At 51.2% G+C, this 14,138-nt stretch overlaps 1 protein-coding gene across 2 annotated transcripts in view; it reads right to left on the reverse strand.

Moving 5' to 3' along the window:
- Nucleotides 1–14,138, reverse strand: part of NPAT (nuclear protein, coactivator of histone transcription) — a 127,946-nt gene that overhangs the window by 26,737 nt on the left and 87,071 nt on the right. Inside the window, exons 12-13 of one of the 2 annotated variants that reach the window (XM_075337436.1) lie at nucleotides 13,631–13,750; nucleotides 3,950–5,185 (exon numbers count right to left, since the gene is read on the reverse strand). In XM_075337436.1, coding sequence (XP_075193551.1) covers nucleotides 3,950–5,185; nucleotides 13,631–13,750 — 1,356 coding nt within the window. Of the gene's footprint in view, nucleotides 1–3,949; nucleotides 5,189–13,630; nucleotides 13,751–14,138 lie in introns of both variants that reach the window. The other variant, XM_075337437.1, reaches the window with a different exon arrangement.

Raw genomic sequence — 14,138 nt, forward strand, 5'->3', positions numbered from 1 at the left:
GACTCGCGTCTGTCGTGACCACTGCCCAGGATGGGGGCAGGAATGATCTTCCCTGCGATAATGAGGTGGGAAGAAGCCACCATAGCAGAGAATCCTTGGCCGTCTGAGAAAGGGAGACTTTCCTGTCTAGGGAAGTTGTCTTCCCGTCCCATTGGCGGAGAATGTCCCATTGAAGTGGACGCAGATGAAACTGCGCGAACGGGACTGCCTCCATTGCTGCCACCATCTTCCCTAGGAAGTGCATGAGGCGCCTTAAGGGGTGCGACTGACCCTGAAGGAGAGACTGCACCCCTGTCTGTAGAGACCGCTGCTTGTCCAGCGGAAGCTTCACTATCGCTGAGAGAGTATGAAACTCCATGCCAAGATACGTTAGTGATTGAGTCGGTGCCAGGTTTGACTTTGAAAAGTTGATGATCCACCCGAAAGTCTGGAGAGTCTCCAGCGCAACATTCAGGCTGTGTTGGCATGCCTCTTGAGAGGGTGCTTTGACAAGTAGATCGTCCAAGTAAGGGATCACCGAGTGTCCCTGAGAATGCAAGACTGCTACCACTGCCGCCATGACCTTGGTGAAAACCCGTGGGGCTGTCGCCAGACCAAATGGCAGAGCTACGAACTGGAGATGGTCGTCTCCTATCACGAAACGTAGAAAACGTTGGTGCTCTGTAGCAATCGGCACGTGGAGATAAGCATCTTTGATGTCTATTGATGCAAGGAAATCTCCTTGAGACATTGAGGCAATGACCGAGCGGAGGGATTCCATCCGGAACCGCCTGGCGTTCACATGCTTGTTGAGCAGCTTTAGGTCCAGAACAGGACGGAACGAGCCGTCCTTTTTTGGAACCACGAAGAGATTGGAGTAAAAACCTTGCCCTTGTTCCTGCAGAGGAACAGGGATCACCACTCCTTCTGCTCTTAGTGAGCACACCGCCTGCAGAAGGGCATTTGCTCGGTCGGGATGTGGGGAGGTTCTGAAGAACCGAGGCGGAGGATGAGAACTGAATTCTATCCTGTACCCGTGAGACAAAATGTCTGCTACCCACCGGTCTTTGACCTGTGGCAGCCAAATGTCGCAAAAGCGGGAGAGCCTGCCACCGACCGAGGATGCGGAGGGATGAGGCCGAAAGTCATGAGGCAGCCGCCTTGGAAGCGGTTCCTCCGGTTGTTTTCTTGGGGCGTGAATGAGCCCGCCAGGAATCTGAGCTCCTTTGCTCCTTCTGAGTCCCTTTGGACGAGGAGAATTGAGTCTTGCTGGAGCCTCGAAAGGACCGAAACCTCGACTGCCACTTCCTCTGTTGAGGTTTGCTCGATCTGGGCTGGGGTAAGGAGGAGTCCTTACCCTTGGACTGTTTAATGATCTCAGCCAATTGCTCACCAAACAGTCTGTCTCCAGATAGTGGCAAGCTGGTTAAACATTTCTTGGAAGCAGAATCTGCTTTCCATTCCTTTAACCACAAGGCTCTGCGCAAAACCACAGAGTTGGCAGACGCCATTGAGGTACGGCTCGTAGAGTCCAGGACAGCGTTGATAGCGTAAGTCGCAAACATTTGCGAGGTTAGGGACGCTACTCGCGGCACTGCTGGACGTATGATAGAGTCCACTTGTGCCAGGCCAGCTGAAATAGCTTGGAGTGCCCACACGGCCGCGAAGGCTGGAGCAAACGACGCGCCGATAGCTTCATAGACAGACTTTAACCAAAGGTCCATCTGTCTGTCATTGGCATCTTTAAGTGAAGCCCCATCTTCCACTGCAACTATGGATCTAGCCGCAAGCCTGAAGATTGGGGGGTCCACCTTTGGACACTGGGTCCAGCGTTTGACCACGTCAGGGGGAAAGGGATAACGTGTATCCTTAAGACGTTTGGAGAAACGCTTATCTGGATAAGCATGATGTTTCTGGACTGATTCTCTGAAGTCAGAGTGGTCCAGAAAAGTACTCAATTTACGCTTAGGATACCGGAACTGGAACTTCTCCTGCTGTGCAGCTGCCTCCTCTGCTGAAGGGGCTGGGGGAGAAATATCCAACAGTCTATTGATGGCCGCTATAAGGTCATTTACCATAGCGTCACCATCAGGGGTATCTAGATTGAGAGCGGTGTCAGGAGTAGATTCCTGATCACCCACCTCTGTCTCCTCATACAGAGCCTCGTCTCGCTGAGACCCTGACCAGTGTGATGACGGCGAGGGTCTTTCCCAGCGAGCCCGCTTAGGCTGCCTGGGACTGTCATCCGAGTCAGAGTCTTCAGCCTGTGATGCCTGGGACCCCCTTGAAGTACGGATTAGTTCCAACTGAGGGGGACCGGGGAGCATAGACACAGCAGTGTCCATGGTCTGAGAAACTGGCCTGGACTGCAAGGTTTCCAGGATTTTTTTCATAGTCACAGACATCTTATCAGCAAAAACTGCAAATTCTGTCCCCGTCACCGGGGCAGGGTTCACAGGCGTCTCTGCCTGGGCCACTACTACCATAGACTCTGGCTGACGAAGTGGCACAGGGATGGAACATTGCACACAATGGGGGTCATTGGAACCTGCCGGTAGATTAGCCCCACATGCGGCACAAGCAGTGCATACCGCCTGTGCCTTGGCACCCTTGCGTTTCGCGGATGACATGTTGTTGTCTCCTCAGAGCAATGAGGGTATAAGCCAAGAAGCGACTGTACAGTGCAATATAAATATATATGGTACAGGGAAAAAATGCACCAAATAACACTGTGGCACTAGTGGGGCCAGCACTTATGTGCAGCTTACCGCCCGCATAAACGCGGGTGTGTGGTCGCCAGAGTCCCTTGTCTGAGTCCCCCAGAGCCTGTGTCCGTTCTCCAGCCAGACTGCATGCAGGAATGGCTGCCGGCGTCCTGTGGAGAGGGGCGGGCCCTGGGCGTGTTGAGACCAAGAGCGGGAAACTTGCGTCCCCACTGTGCCCAGTGAGAGGGCTGGAGCATGTAAATAAGGCTCCAGCCCTCGGCGCTGCCTATTGCACAGCGTGTCTCCCTTTCCCTGAGTGACAGGGTGGGGGCGGGAACGAACCGTAACTAGGCCGCAAAAGCCGGGGACTAGATTTATGAGCGCTGCCGCCGTAAAAGCGCGGGCAGCGCGAGTCCCCGGCGCACTACAAGTCCCAGCGGCGCCGCCGCTCCCGGAGCGGCCGGCGCGGTAGTTCCCAAGACATAAAATCACTCAGCTAAGCTGCAGTGACTCTAACCCGAGCGCGCAGCGCTAGTGCCCCCGGCGCACTAGCACACCCAGCAAGCCTGGAGTGTGCGTGGCCTGTCTGTGCGGGGACACAGAGTACCTGAACGTTGCAGGGCCTTGTCCCTGACTGTACTCAGCTCCTCCAGCAGGGTCTCTGGGTCTGTGGATGGAGCTCGGCCTCAGGGTTTGGGGGCCGGTAAGATCCCACTTCCACAGAGCCCCTCAGGGGGATGGGGAAGGAAAACAGCATGTGGGCTCCAGCCTCCGTACCCGCAATGGGTACCTCAACCTTACAAACCGCAAGTGGGGTGAGAAGGGAGCATGCTGGGGACCCTATATGGGCCCTCTTTTCTTCCATCCGATAGAGTCAGCAGCTACTGCTGACTAAACAGTGGAGCTATGCGTGGATGTCTGACCTCCTTCGCACAAAGCAGAAAACAACTGGTGAGCCAGTGATCCCACTGGGGGTGTATAGCCAGAAGGGGAGGGGCCTTACACTTTTTAGTGTAATTGCTTTGTGTGGCCTCCGGAGGCAGTGCTATACACCCAATCGTCTGGGTCTCCCAATGGAGCGCCGAAGAAATTTGCTTTGATATAAGAGTATCTTAGTTTAAGAGCACACTCCCGGAACCAATTATGCTTGTACTCCAAGGTTCCACTGTATACATAATGTTATAGTATTCTACCATTTAAGAACATTCACGTATACATATTTTTAAACACATAAGCGTCGATGTCTGTAAAGCAGAATCACACACCTTGAGGAAGTTTTGGCGACATGGTCTGTCCAACGGAGTAAACACTGCCAGGCCTCGGAGGGGTCTGAAAAAGACTGGGTTGCTTTTGGTTCGAAGCAGAACTATTGGACAACATCACGACATTAGGGGGCAAGGCTGGACCACAACTGTTAATGAAAATGTTACTAGTCGAAGCGAACGAGGAGCCTGTTGCTGGCATTAGCTGTATGACATTGCTTTCTCCTGAGCTATTAGACGTTCCGGAAATGGAATAAATCGTGCAGTCTCCACTTATTGTATTGACGCTTACGGAGCCGTCGTTTGACTGAGTGACCAGCTGCGTTTGCTCTCCAACAATGGATGAGTCTGAAAGATCAATGATGGTGTTTTCCTGGGCTGGGACGACTCTTACGAGATCTTGATTTTTCACTAGAGGTGATAATATAATAGCATAATTATCTCCATTTATACTTTTCACAGCGTCATGTATTTCTGGATCTTCAGGCAAACTATCTGTGCTGATATCAATAGTTATAATGCTCGAGTCGTCCAAAATGGTGTGGCTGGTACTTGGCAAAGAACTGCAGAGGGTTGACGTCTCGGGTGCGGTGCCGCTTTGCCCTGGAAGTTCAGTATTTTGCACCGGTTGCTCCTTTGCAGCAGGCGATATGGAATCAGCTGCATTTACTTGCTGGATGATTGCAGCAATACAGGGTTTTTTCGAAGGGCTTTCTTTTGACCTCTTTACTGCCTGATCAGCCTTTTCCATTTGTGCAGTCTCTGGTGGGATTGTTGGGTCATTCTTATTACTGGTTTCTTGTTGCATTATATGTGAAGGAGAATCAGTGATAGTCACCTCAGTGCTTAGTACTTTTTTTGGCTCCTCAATACTAGTCCTTATAATGGATTTATCTGCCACCGGAAGTGAAATATCCTCCGTCACGTTAAAACCACATGCTGCCTCTTCCTTAGAAGGAGAAGTGTTCTTCATTTCAACATCTTGTGTATCAAGCACCACCTCAGCAACTGATAAATCTGAGCTCATGTCCCCATCGGTAGCCATTAAAACAGCGCTGCAGGTTCCCACAACTGAGCTGTGATTCTTTGAATTGGATGCTTCATTTGCACAGGCTTGTTGGGAAGTACTGGGAAGTGGAGACGTTTGGTCCGTGGAGGATTTTCCATTATGTTGGCTCGTTAAGTTGTCACTTTCCTTCTCCTTTGAGCAGGCATCAATTTTCTTAGACTCTGTAGGACCTGCTGGGAGAAAGCCTTCAGTTAATGTAAAAGAAGGATTCAATATAAAAACACAAACCCCCAAAGTGTTTCGGACAGAAATCTGGAGTAAAACATTTTGGCAGACAACAAAATTTGTGTCACTTTTGGCGCTTTCACGCCAGTTTCATTAACATCACAGCTCATCTAACACATGATGAGCTGCATCGTATCTTGCGTTGCAAATCTTATTCTAGTCCCTGACTTCAGAAAGATTAGTGACAAGGCAGGTGCCACTTTCCTGATCCTCCTGGCAAGGAATCAGGAGCGTCGGAATTTAACAGGCCCCTTCATCAAGGCTGGCACTGTGCACACTCCCAAATGTGAGGAGAGCGACTGAGCGTAAGTGACCAGCAGCTCTCGGCTACTTAGCTGGACTTGCACATTACTATGCACTGGTGACAACAAGCAACACCATCCTATGTATTGCATTCTTATTCTCTATTCTCTTACCATAATATAGCATTGGGAAAAGCACCCAATAACATTTAAATACCACCAATCCCTAAGGAAAAACCAGTGCAAAATATTCCTTTACCAATCCCTAAGGAAAAACCAGTGCAAAATATTGCTGAATATTTTGCACTGGTTTTTCCTTAGGGATTGGTGGTATTTAACCATCCTATGTAAATGTCCTAACCCTTCACTAAATTGTGAACTGGAAATATTGTTCATTTTTTTGTCACTTAAACGGTGAATGTAGGGAAACCTTTCACATTTTTTTTTTTTTTAATAAGCAATCTTTAGTGTGCAAGAAGCAAGGGAGACGCTTTCCCTTCAATACAAATAAAGACAATTTTGTTTACTTACCGTAAATTCTTTTCCTTATAGTTCCGTATTGGGAGACCCAGACAATGGGTGTATAGCTTCTGCCTCCGGAGGACACACAAAGTACTACACTCAAAAGTGTAGCTCCTCCCTCTGAGCTTATACACCCCCTGGAGAACCAGATCTAGCCAGTTTAGTGCAAAAGCTGAAGGAGAATAGCCACCCACAAGTAAAAACAGAGCAAGAACCGGAACAACCGGAGACTCTGTCCACGACAACAGCCGGTGATAACACGCGGAACAAGAAATTGGCAACAGGGAGGGTGCTGGGTCTCCCAATACGGAACTATAAGAAAAAGAATTTACGGTAAGAAAACAAAATTCTCTTTTTCTTTATCGTTCCTATGGGAGACCCAGACATTGGGACGTCTCAAAGCAGTCCATGGGTGGGAATAAACAGAAAAACTAAGAAGTAGGCGGAGCCTAACTTCACAAATGGCCGACCGCCGCCTGAAGGATGCATCTGCCCAAGCTCGCATCTGCCGAAGCATGAGCATGCACTTGGTAGTGCTTTGAAAAGGTATGCAGGCTAGTCCAAGTGGCAGCCTGACAGACTTGCTGAGCCGTAGCCTGGTGCCTGAAAGCCCAAGAGGCACCGACAGCTCTGGTCGAGTGTGCCTTGATCCCCGGCGGGGGAGGCACCTGAGAACACTGGTAGGCATCCGAAATGGTCGACCTAATCCAACGGGCTAAGGTCGGCTTAGAAGCAGAGAGGCCCTTACGCCGACCAGTGGTCAGCACAAAAAGAGAGGTGCACCGCCTAAGAGCAGCGGTGCGAGACACATAGATCCGGAGAGCACGCACCAGATCCAGAGTATGCAACGCTTTTTCAAAGCGATGAACAGGAGCCGGACAAAAGGAAGGTAGGGTAATGTCCTGGTTAAGGTGGAAAGGAGAGACCACCTTAGGAAGAAAGTCCGGAGTCGGACGGAGAACCACCTTGTCTTGATGAAAAACCAAAAAAGGTGACTCCGAAGAGAGCGCAGCCAAATCAGAGACTCTCCTGAGGGAAGTTATGGCCACTAGAAAGACCACTTTCTGTGAAAGACGAAACAAAGAAACCTCCCTAAGAGGCTCAAAGGGGGGTTTCTGCAAAACCGTGAGAACCAAATTGAGGTCCCAGGGATCCAAGGGCCGCCGGTAAGGCGGAATGATGTGAGACGCGCCCTGCAAGAAGGTGCGGACCTGACCCAGCCAGGCGATACGCCGCTGGAACAGCACTGACAGAGCCGAGACTTGTCCCTTGAGAGAGTTGAGGGACAGTCCCAGCTGCAGACCGGACTGTAGAAAGGACAGAAGGGTCGGCAAGGAAAAAGGCCAAGCAGGATGGCCGGAAGAGCGACACCAGGACAGGAAAATTTTCTAAGTCCTGTGATAGATGTTGGCAGAGGAAGACTTACGGGCCCGAGTCATAGTAGAGATGACTTCAGGAGGAATACCAGAAGTCATCAAGATCCAGGACTCAAGAGCCACGCCGTCAATCTGAGAGCCGCAGAATTCTGGCGGAAAAACGGACCTTGTGAAAGAAGGTCTGGACGGTCCGGAAGATGCCACGGCACCTCTACGGACAGATGGAGCAGGTCTGGGTACCAAGCTCGCCTGGGCCAGTCCGGAGCAATGAGGATGACTCGACGGCCCTCCATTCTGATCTTGCGCAGAACTCTGGGCAAGAGAGCTAGAGGGGGAAACACGTAGGACAGACGAAACTGGGACCAGTCTTGAACCAGAGCGTCCGCGGCGAATGCCTGAGGATCGTGGGAGCGAGCCACGTAAACCGGAACCTTGTTGTTGTGACGGGATGCCATTAGGTCCACGTCCGGAGTGCCCCACTTGCGGCAGATTGACTGAAACACTGCCGGATGCAGGGACCACTCGCCACTGTCCACGGTTGGACGGCTGAGATAATCTGCCTCCCAGTTTTCCGCGCCTGGGATGTGGACTGCGGATATGGTGGACTTGGAGCCCTCCGCCCATTGAAGGATGCGTTGTACCTCCAACATTGCCAGGCGGCTGCGTGTCCCGCCTTGGTGACTGATGTAGGCAACCGCTGTCGCGTTGTCTGACTGAACTCGGATGTGCTTGCCCGCCAATAGGTGGTGAAAAGCTAGGAGAGCCAGAAGCACGGCTCTGGTTTCCAGCACATTGATCGAGAGGGCTGACTCGGACGGAGTCCAAGTGCCCTGCGCTCGGTAGTGGAGACATACCGCTCCCCAGCCGGATAGACTGGCATCCGTGGTGAGGATCACCCAGGACGGGGCCAGGAAGGAGAGCCCCTGAGACAGAGAGAGGGGCCGAAACCACCACTGAAGAGAGCTCCTGGTCTGTGGCGACAGAGCCACTAACCTGTGCAAGGAGGAAGACAGCTTGTCCCAACAGCAGAGAATGTCCAGCTGCAGTGGACGCAGATGGAACTGGGCAAAGGGAACAGCCTCCATTGACGCCACCATCTGACCCAGCACCTGCATCAGGTGCCTGATGGAATAACGGCGGGGCCTCAGCAGAGAGCGCACCGCCAGTTGGAGGGACTGCTGTTTGATTAAGGGCAACTTCACGAGTGCCGGCAGAGTCTCGAACTGCATCCCTAGGTACGTGAGCCTCTGGGTCGGAGTCAGAGTGGATTTGGGCAGATTGACAAGCCACCCGAATTGGGCTAGAGTGAGCGAGACACTCCGCTGACAGTCTGCGCTGGATGAAGCCTTGACTAGAAGGTCGTCCAGGTAAGGAATCACTGCCAACCCCTGGAGGTGCAGAACCGCAACCACTGCTGCCATGACCTTGGTGAATACCCGAGGGGCCGTGGCTAACCCGAAGGGGAGAGCCACGAATTGGAAATGTTCCTCTCCGACGTAGCCAACGCTGGTGTAAAACTGCAATTGGCACATGCAGATAGGCATCTCTGATGTCGATGGATGCCAGGAAATCCCCTTGGGTCATTGAGGCAATGACTGATCGCAGAGACTCCATGCGAAAATGCCGCACCTGAACATGCTTGTTGAGAAGCTTGAGATCCAGGATGGGCCGGAAGGAACCGTCCTTTTTGGGGACTAGGAAGAGATTTGAGTAGAAACCTCTGAACCGTTCCCGGGCGGGAACCGGTACAATTACTCCGTTGGCCTGCAAGGATGCCACGGCCTGAGAGAAGGCGGTGGCCTTGGAGCAGGGGGGAGTAGACAGAAAAAATCTGTTTGGCGGGCTGGAAGAGAACTCTATCCTGTAGCCGTGGGAGATGATATCCCGCACCCACTGATCGGAGACGTATTGAAACCACACGTCGCCAAAGTGGGAGAGCCTGCCACCGACTAAGGACGTTGCTGGCGCGGACAGATAGTCAAGAGGAGGCTGCCTTAGTGGCAGCAGCTCCTGCGGTCTTCTGAGGATGCGGCTTCGTGCGCCAGAAGGGTTTCTGGTCCTTGGCTGAGTTAGTGGACGAGGCCGAGGGCTTAGAGGACGACCAGTTGGAGGAACGAAAGGAACGAAACCTCGACCGATTCCTACCCTGGACAGGTTTCCTGGTTTTGGTTTGTGGCATGGAAGTACTCTTCCCGCCAGTAGCTTCCTTAATAATTTCATCCAGCTGTTCACCGAACAGCCAGGACCCAGCAAAACGGAGTCCAGCAAGGTACTTCTTTGAAGAAGCATCTGCCTTCCACTCTCGAAGCCACAAGATCCTGCGGATAGCGAGGGAATTAGCCGAAGCCACCGCAGTGCGGTGAGAAGCCTCCAGCATGGCAGACATGGCATAGGATGAAAAAGCTGAAGCTTGGGAAGTTAAGGTAACCATTTCGGGCATAGATTCCCTGGCGAGGGAATGCATCCCCTCCAGAGAAGCAGAGATGGCTTTGAGAGCCCACACTGCTGCAAAAGTCGGGGAGAACGAGGCCCCTGCCGCCTCATATACAGATTTGGCCAGAAGGTCAACCTGGCGGTCAGTGGAATCCTTAAGAGAGGTGCCATCAGCCACTGATACAACGATCCGGGCTGAGAGTCTAGACACTGGAGGGTCTACCTTTGGTGAATGAGCCCACTCCTTGACCACCTCAGGAAAAACGGTCATCAGAACCACGCTTTGGGAAGCGTTTGTCAGGACAGGCCCTAGGCTTGGTCACAGCGGCCTGAAAACTGGAGTGGTTAAAGAACACACTCTTTGTCCTCTTAGGCGAGGTAAACTGGTGCTTTTCTGCCAGAGAGGGTTGTTCCTCTGATAGTGGCGGATTGAGATCCAGTACAGAATTAATGGACGCAATCAAATCACTAACAGCTGAGTCACTTTCGGACAGATCAACGGGGCACATGGAGTTAGCCTCCGAGTTCCCTGTAAAGGCATCCTCGTCCTGCGAGTCAGCTTCTGAAACAGAGCCGCGGGACGAGGAAGGAGAGGGAGCCCTGCGTCTCCTCTTAGAAGGACGGGGTCTGGGACCAGATGATGAATCCTCTGTGAGCTCCGATCCTGAGAGAGCCCTAGCAGCAGAGGCACCGTGTGAAGGGGGCTGATGCATGTTCAGCAAAGTCCTGGACAGAAGTCCCATGGAGTCGGCAAAAGACTGGGAGATAGACCTAGAAAAGGATTCTACACAAGCCGGGGGTTCAGCCACAGGAGCCGGAGCAGCCTGAGAGACCACTGGGGGTGCGATTCCAGGCTGAGGCATCGTCAGGTTAGAGCAGGCATCACAATGCGGATAGGTGCTCGGTTCAGGCAGTAGGAGCTTACATGCAGCGCATACTGAATATAGCTTTGGAGCCTTGCTCCTCGTGTGAGACATGCTGCTGGAGTGGGGGCTCTGCCAGAATGACCCCCAGAGAGTATATACAGAGGTCCACAACCAGAGGTTGTGGCTTACCAGACCGCTGGAGCGGTGTTGTGTGCCCTCCAGATCCCGAAGCCCGGACCCCCAAGCACCTCAGCAGGGATGCTGCAGACCAGTGCTGATCGCAGGGAAAACGCTGAGAAAATGGCCGCCGGAGCGAAGAGAGGGGGCGGGACTTACTCTGGGAGCGGGATCTGGAGGGCCATAGAGACTTACAGGGGAGGAGACATGTACTCAGTGAGGAGTGTCCCTCCCCTGTGCAGAACGGCCGCTGGGCGGAGCCGCGCTGTCCCTCTGCATGAATGACATGCGAGGGCAGTGAAACCGAAACTAGGCCTCCGGCGAAGCTGGGGCCTAAATTTGAGCGGTGCGGCCGGTGCGCAGGCACCATCGGCGCGGTTCTCAGGCGACAGCCAGAGAACCCGCCGGAAATGTCATAAAACACACTCAGCACACTCTCCCACAACAATAAAGTACAGGGACCCCCAATATATAAACGTCTCAGGTACTTAGCTTGCTGAGACGCAGGGTTCCAAGTCCCTGGGGATGAGTGCTCCGGTCCAGCAGGATCCTGAAGGGCTGCAGATGGAGACCGGTCTCCTGCCAAGCATGGAGAACCGTGCTGGCTCCCACTTCAAGCCAGAGCCCAGGAGGGATGGTGAAGGAGCATGTAAGGCTCCAGCCTTGGAATCAACCTTAACAACACCGTAGACACAGTGGGGTGAGAAGGGACATGCCGGGGGTCCAGACTTGGACCCGCTTTTCTTCAAACTCTTTCCAAAAATCAGATGAGAATGCATGTGTGGATGTATGCCTCCTGAACACAAAGCGATAAACTGGCTAGATCTGGTTCTCCAGGGGGTTTATAAGCTCAGAGGGAGGAGCTACACTTTTGAGTGTAGTACTTTGTGTGTCCTCCGGAGGCAGAAGCTATATACCCATTGTCTGGGTCTCCCATAGGAACGATAAAGAAATATCTATCTTTAATAGCTGTGTTACAGTTGAAAGATACATGTATATACATACACACAATATACACAATAAAAGGAACATATCAGGTGCAATATGCACTCAGAATCATGAGCAGTTCTGGATGTATATTCCTAATCTCTGCCTAACGGAACCATGTATCTAGTAGCATAGATAAAGAGATTTTTAGAAAAAGTATTTCTAAAGATCCTTTATGATATGCTAATGAAGGCAGGGACTAGTCACAAGGGTGTTCCTTCCTGCGCTCATTCCGCCTATTAGCATGTTAGTACACCCACAGAGGCGTGTTAACATGCTATTCAATGCCCATTTTCCTGTGTCATCATCGGCAGTGATGCGTGTGCCTGTGTCAGTTGCTCCACCTCAGAACACTGGGTTTAGGGTCAGTGCGCATGATCAGAAATCCCAACACTTCCGGTCATGCGCACTAGACCTCTCTGAAGCCAGGACAGACAAATCTGGCTTCATAGGGCACATGACTGAAAGTGACGGGGACTTCTGATCATGCGCACTAACCCTAAGCCCGGCATTCTGAGGCGGTGCAACAGAGAGGTACGCACGTCACTGCCAATAATGACGCAGTATAATGGGCGTTAAATAGCATGGTAGCACGCCCCTGTGGGCATGGTAAGAGAGCAGACTAGTTGCGGCTATAACGCCCTTGTGACTAGTCCCTGCACTCATTAGCATATTATAAAGGATCTTTAGAAATACTTTTTCTAAAGGTCTCTTTATCTATGCTACTAGATACAAGGGCAGTTAGGCAGGGATCAGAAAAAAGCACCCAGAACTACTCGTATTGCACCTTAGGCTAGGTTCACATTTCCGTTGTTTATTATCAGTCACAATCCGCCGCTCTGAGAAACAACGCAATCCGTTTGGCAGATTCCGTTGTTTCCCATACACGCAGCAGATTGTGACTGATGTTCTTGCGTTGCATCCTCCGCCCGACTGATCAGTCGTGGAACGACTGACCGTCGGGCGGCAGGAACGCAGAGTGTAACGTTTTTTGAGCAGCGGAATCCTTAGGATTTCGCTGCGCATGCTCTCTCGGCGGCCGAACGATCAGCTGATCGACGGCAGCCGCCTTCTGTGAGCGATCAGCTGATCACCCGACGGCAGCCGCCTTCTGTGAGCGATCAGCTGATCACCCGGTGGCCGGCTGCTGTGAGCGATCAGCTGATCATCCGGCGGCCGGCTAATGAGAGCGATCAGCTGATCGTTCTCTCTTTTACGTTTTACAATGAAGCCCGACAATTTAATTCTTGTCATCCGTTGTACAACTCATCAGTCACAAGCGTTAATCAACGCATGTGACTGATGCAAAACAACTGAAATGTGAACCTAACCTTACAGGTTCACTTTAAGCTGCCTAAATAGCAATCACGAACTACAGATACACCATTCACACATTACACATACAAGAAACTCATTTTTGACATAACTTATATCCAATATTTAAGTGCCATATACATTCTCACACACAAAACATGCTGCATAGGAGTAACTCACACATTATCAGGCTACATACAAGGCACACACATCACATGCACTATCATTTTGCGCAAATACTAAAATCCTGGTGAAAAGATGCATCTGATATATTAGGGCATGTAGCGTACAACTCCTTGACAAATATTCGGCACAGAGGACACATTACACATGTGCAGTGTACAGTCATACAAGCTGGTCTAAGAAAGATTAGTCTTCTTCGGTTTGAACTCCATGGTAGAGGCTATAGTGTCTACAAAAACATCTACCCCGATGTGATCCACAGTGCTCCAGTCCTGCAAAAACAGACTCACCGCTTTCCACGTCCAGCAATCTTTCCACCACATCTTGTTTTTTCCCTTTTTCACTGACATTCTTGGGATCGTTATTTGCAGAAGAGTCTCGGGGTGACACTTTTGGAACCTTGGATGTAACTGCAAAGCATTTATTAGACAAACTATTCAGTCTGCAGGGTACAAATAAAAGACACACTAAAATCATTCTTTATAAAAGATGTGGATTAAAAGATTTTGGGTACGCAGCATAAAATGTTTCTTGGAGCCTTCATTGGGGGACACAGGAAACTATGGGGTGTATGCTGCGGCCACTAGGCAAGAAAAAAAAGTTAGCTCCTTTTCAGTAGGATACACGCACCAACTGGAGCCAAGCTGATCAGTTATTGAGAACCTATAATTAAATTCAGACTGACCCAACAGAGTAATTTAAAAAGGGCAAGTGCTGTGTCCCCCAATGAAGGCTCCGAGAAGAGATTTTATGGTGAGTACCCAAAATCTTCTTTTCTCTATCACTTCATTGGGGGAC

This window comes from Anomaloglossus baeobatrachus, chromosome 2 (assembly GCF_048569485.1).
Source record: "Anomaloglossus baeobatrachus isolate aAnoBae1 chromosome 2, aAnoBae1.hap1, whole genome shotgun sequence".
Classification (NCBI taxonomy): domain Eukaryota; kingdom Metazoa; phylum Chordata; class Amphibia; order Anura; family Aromobatidae; genus Anomaloglossus; species Anomaloglossus baeobatrachus.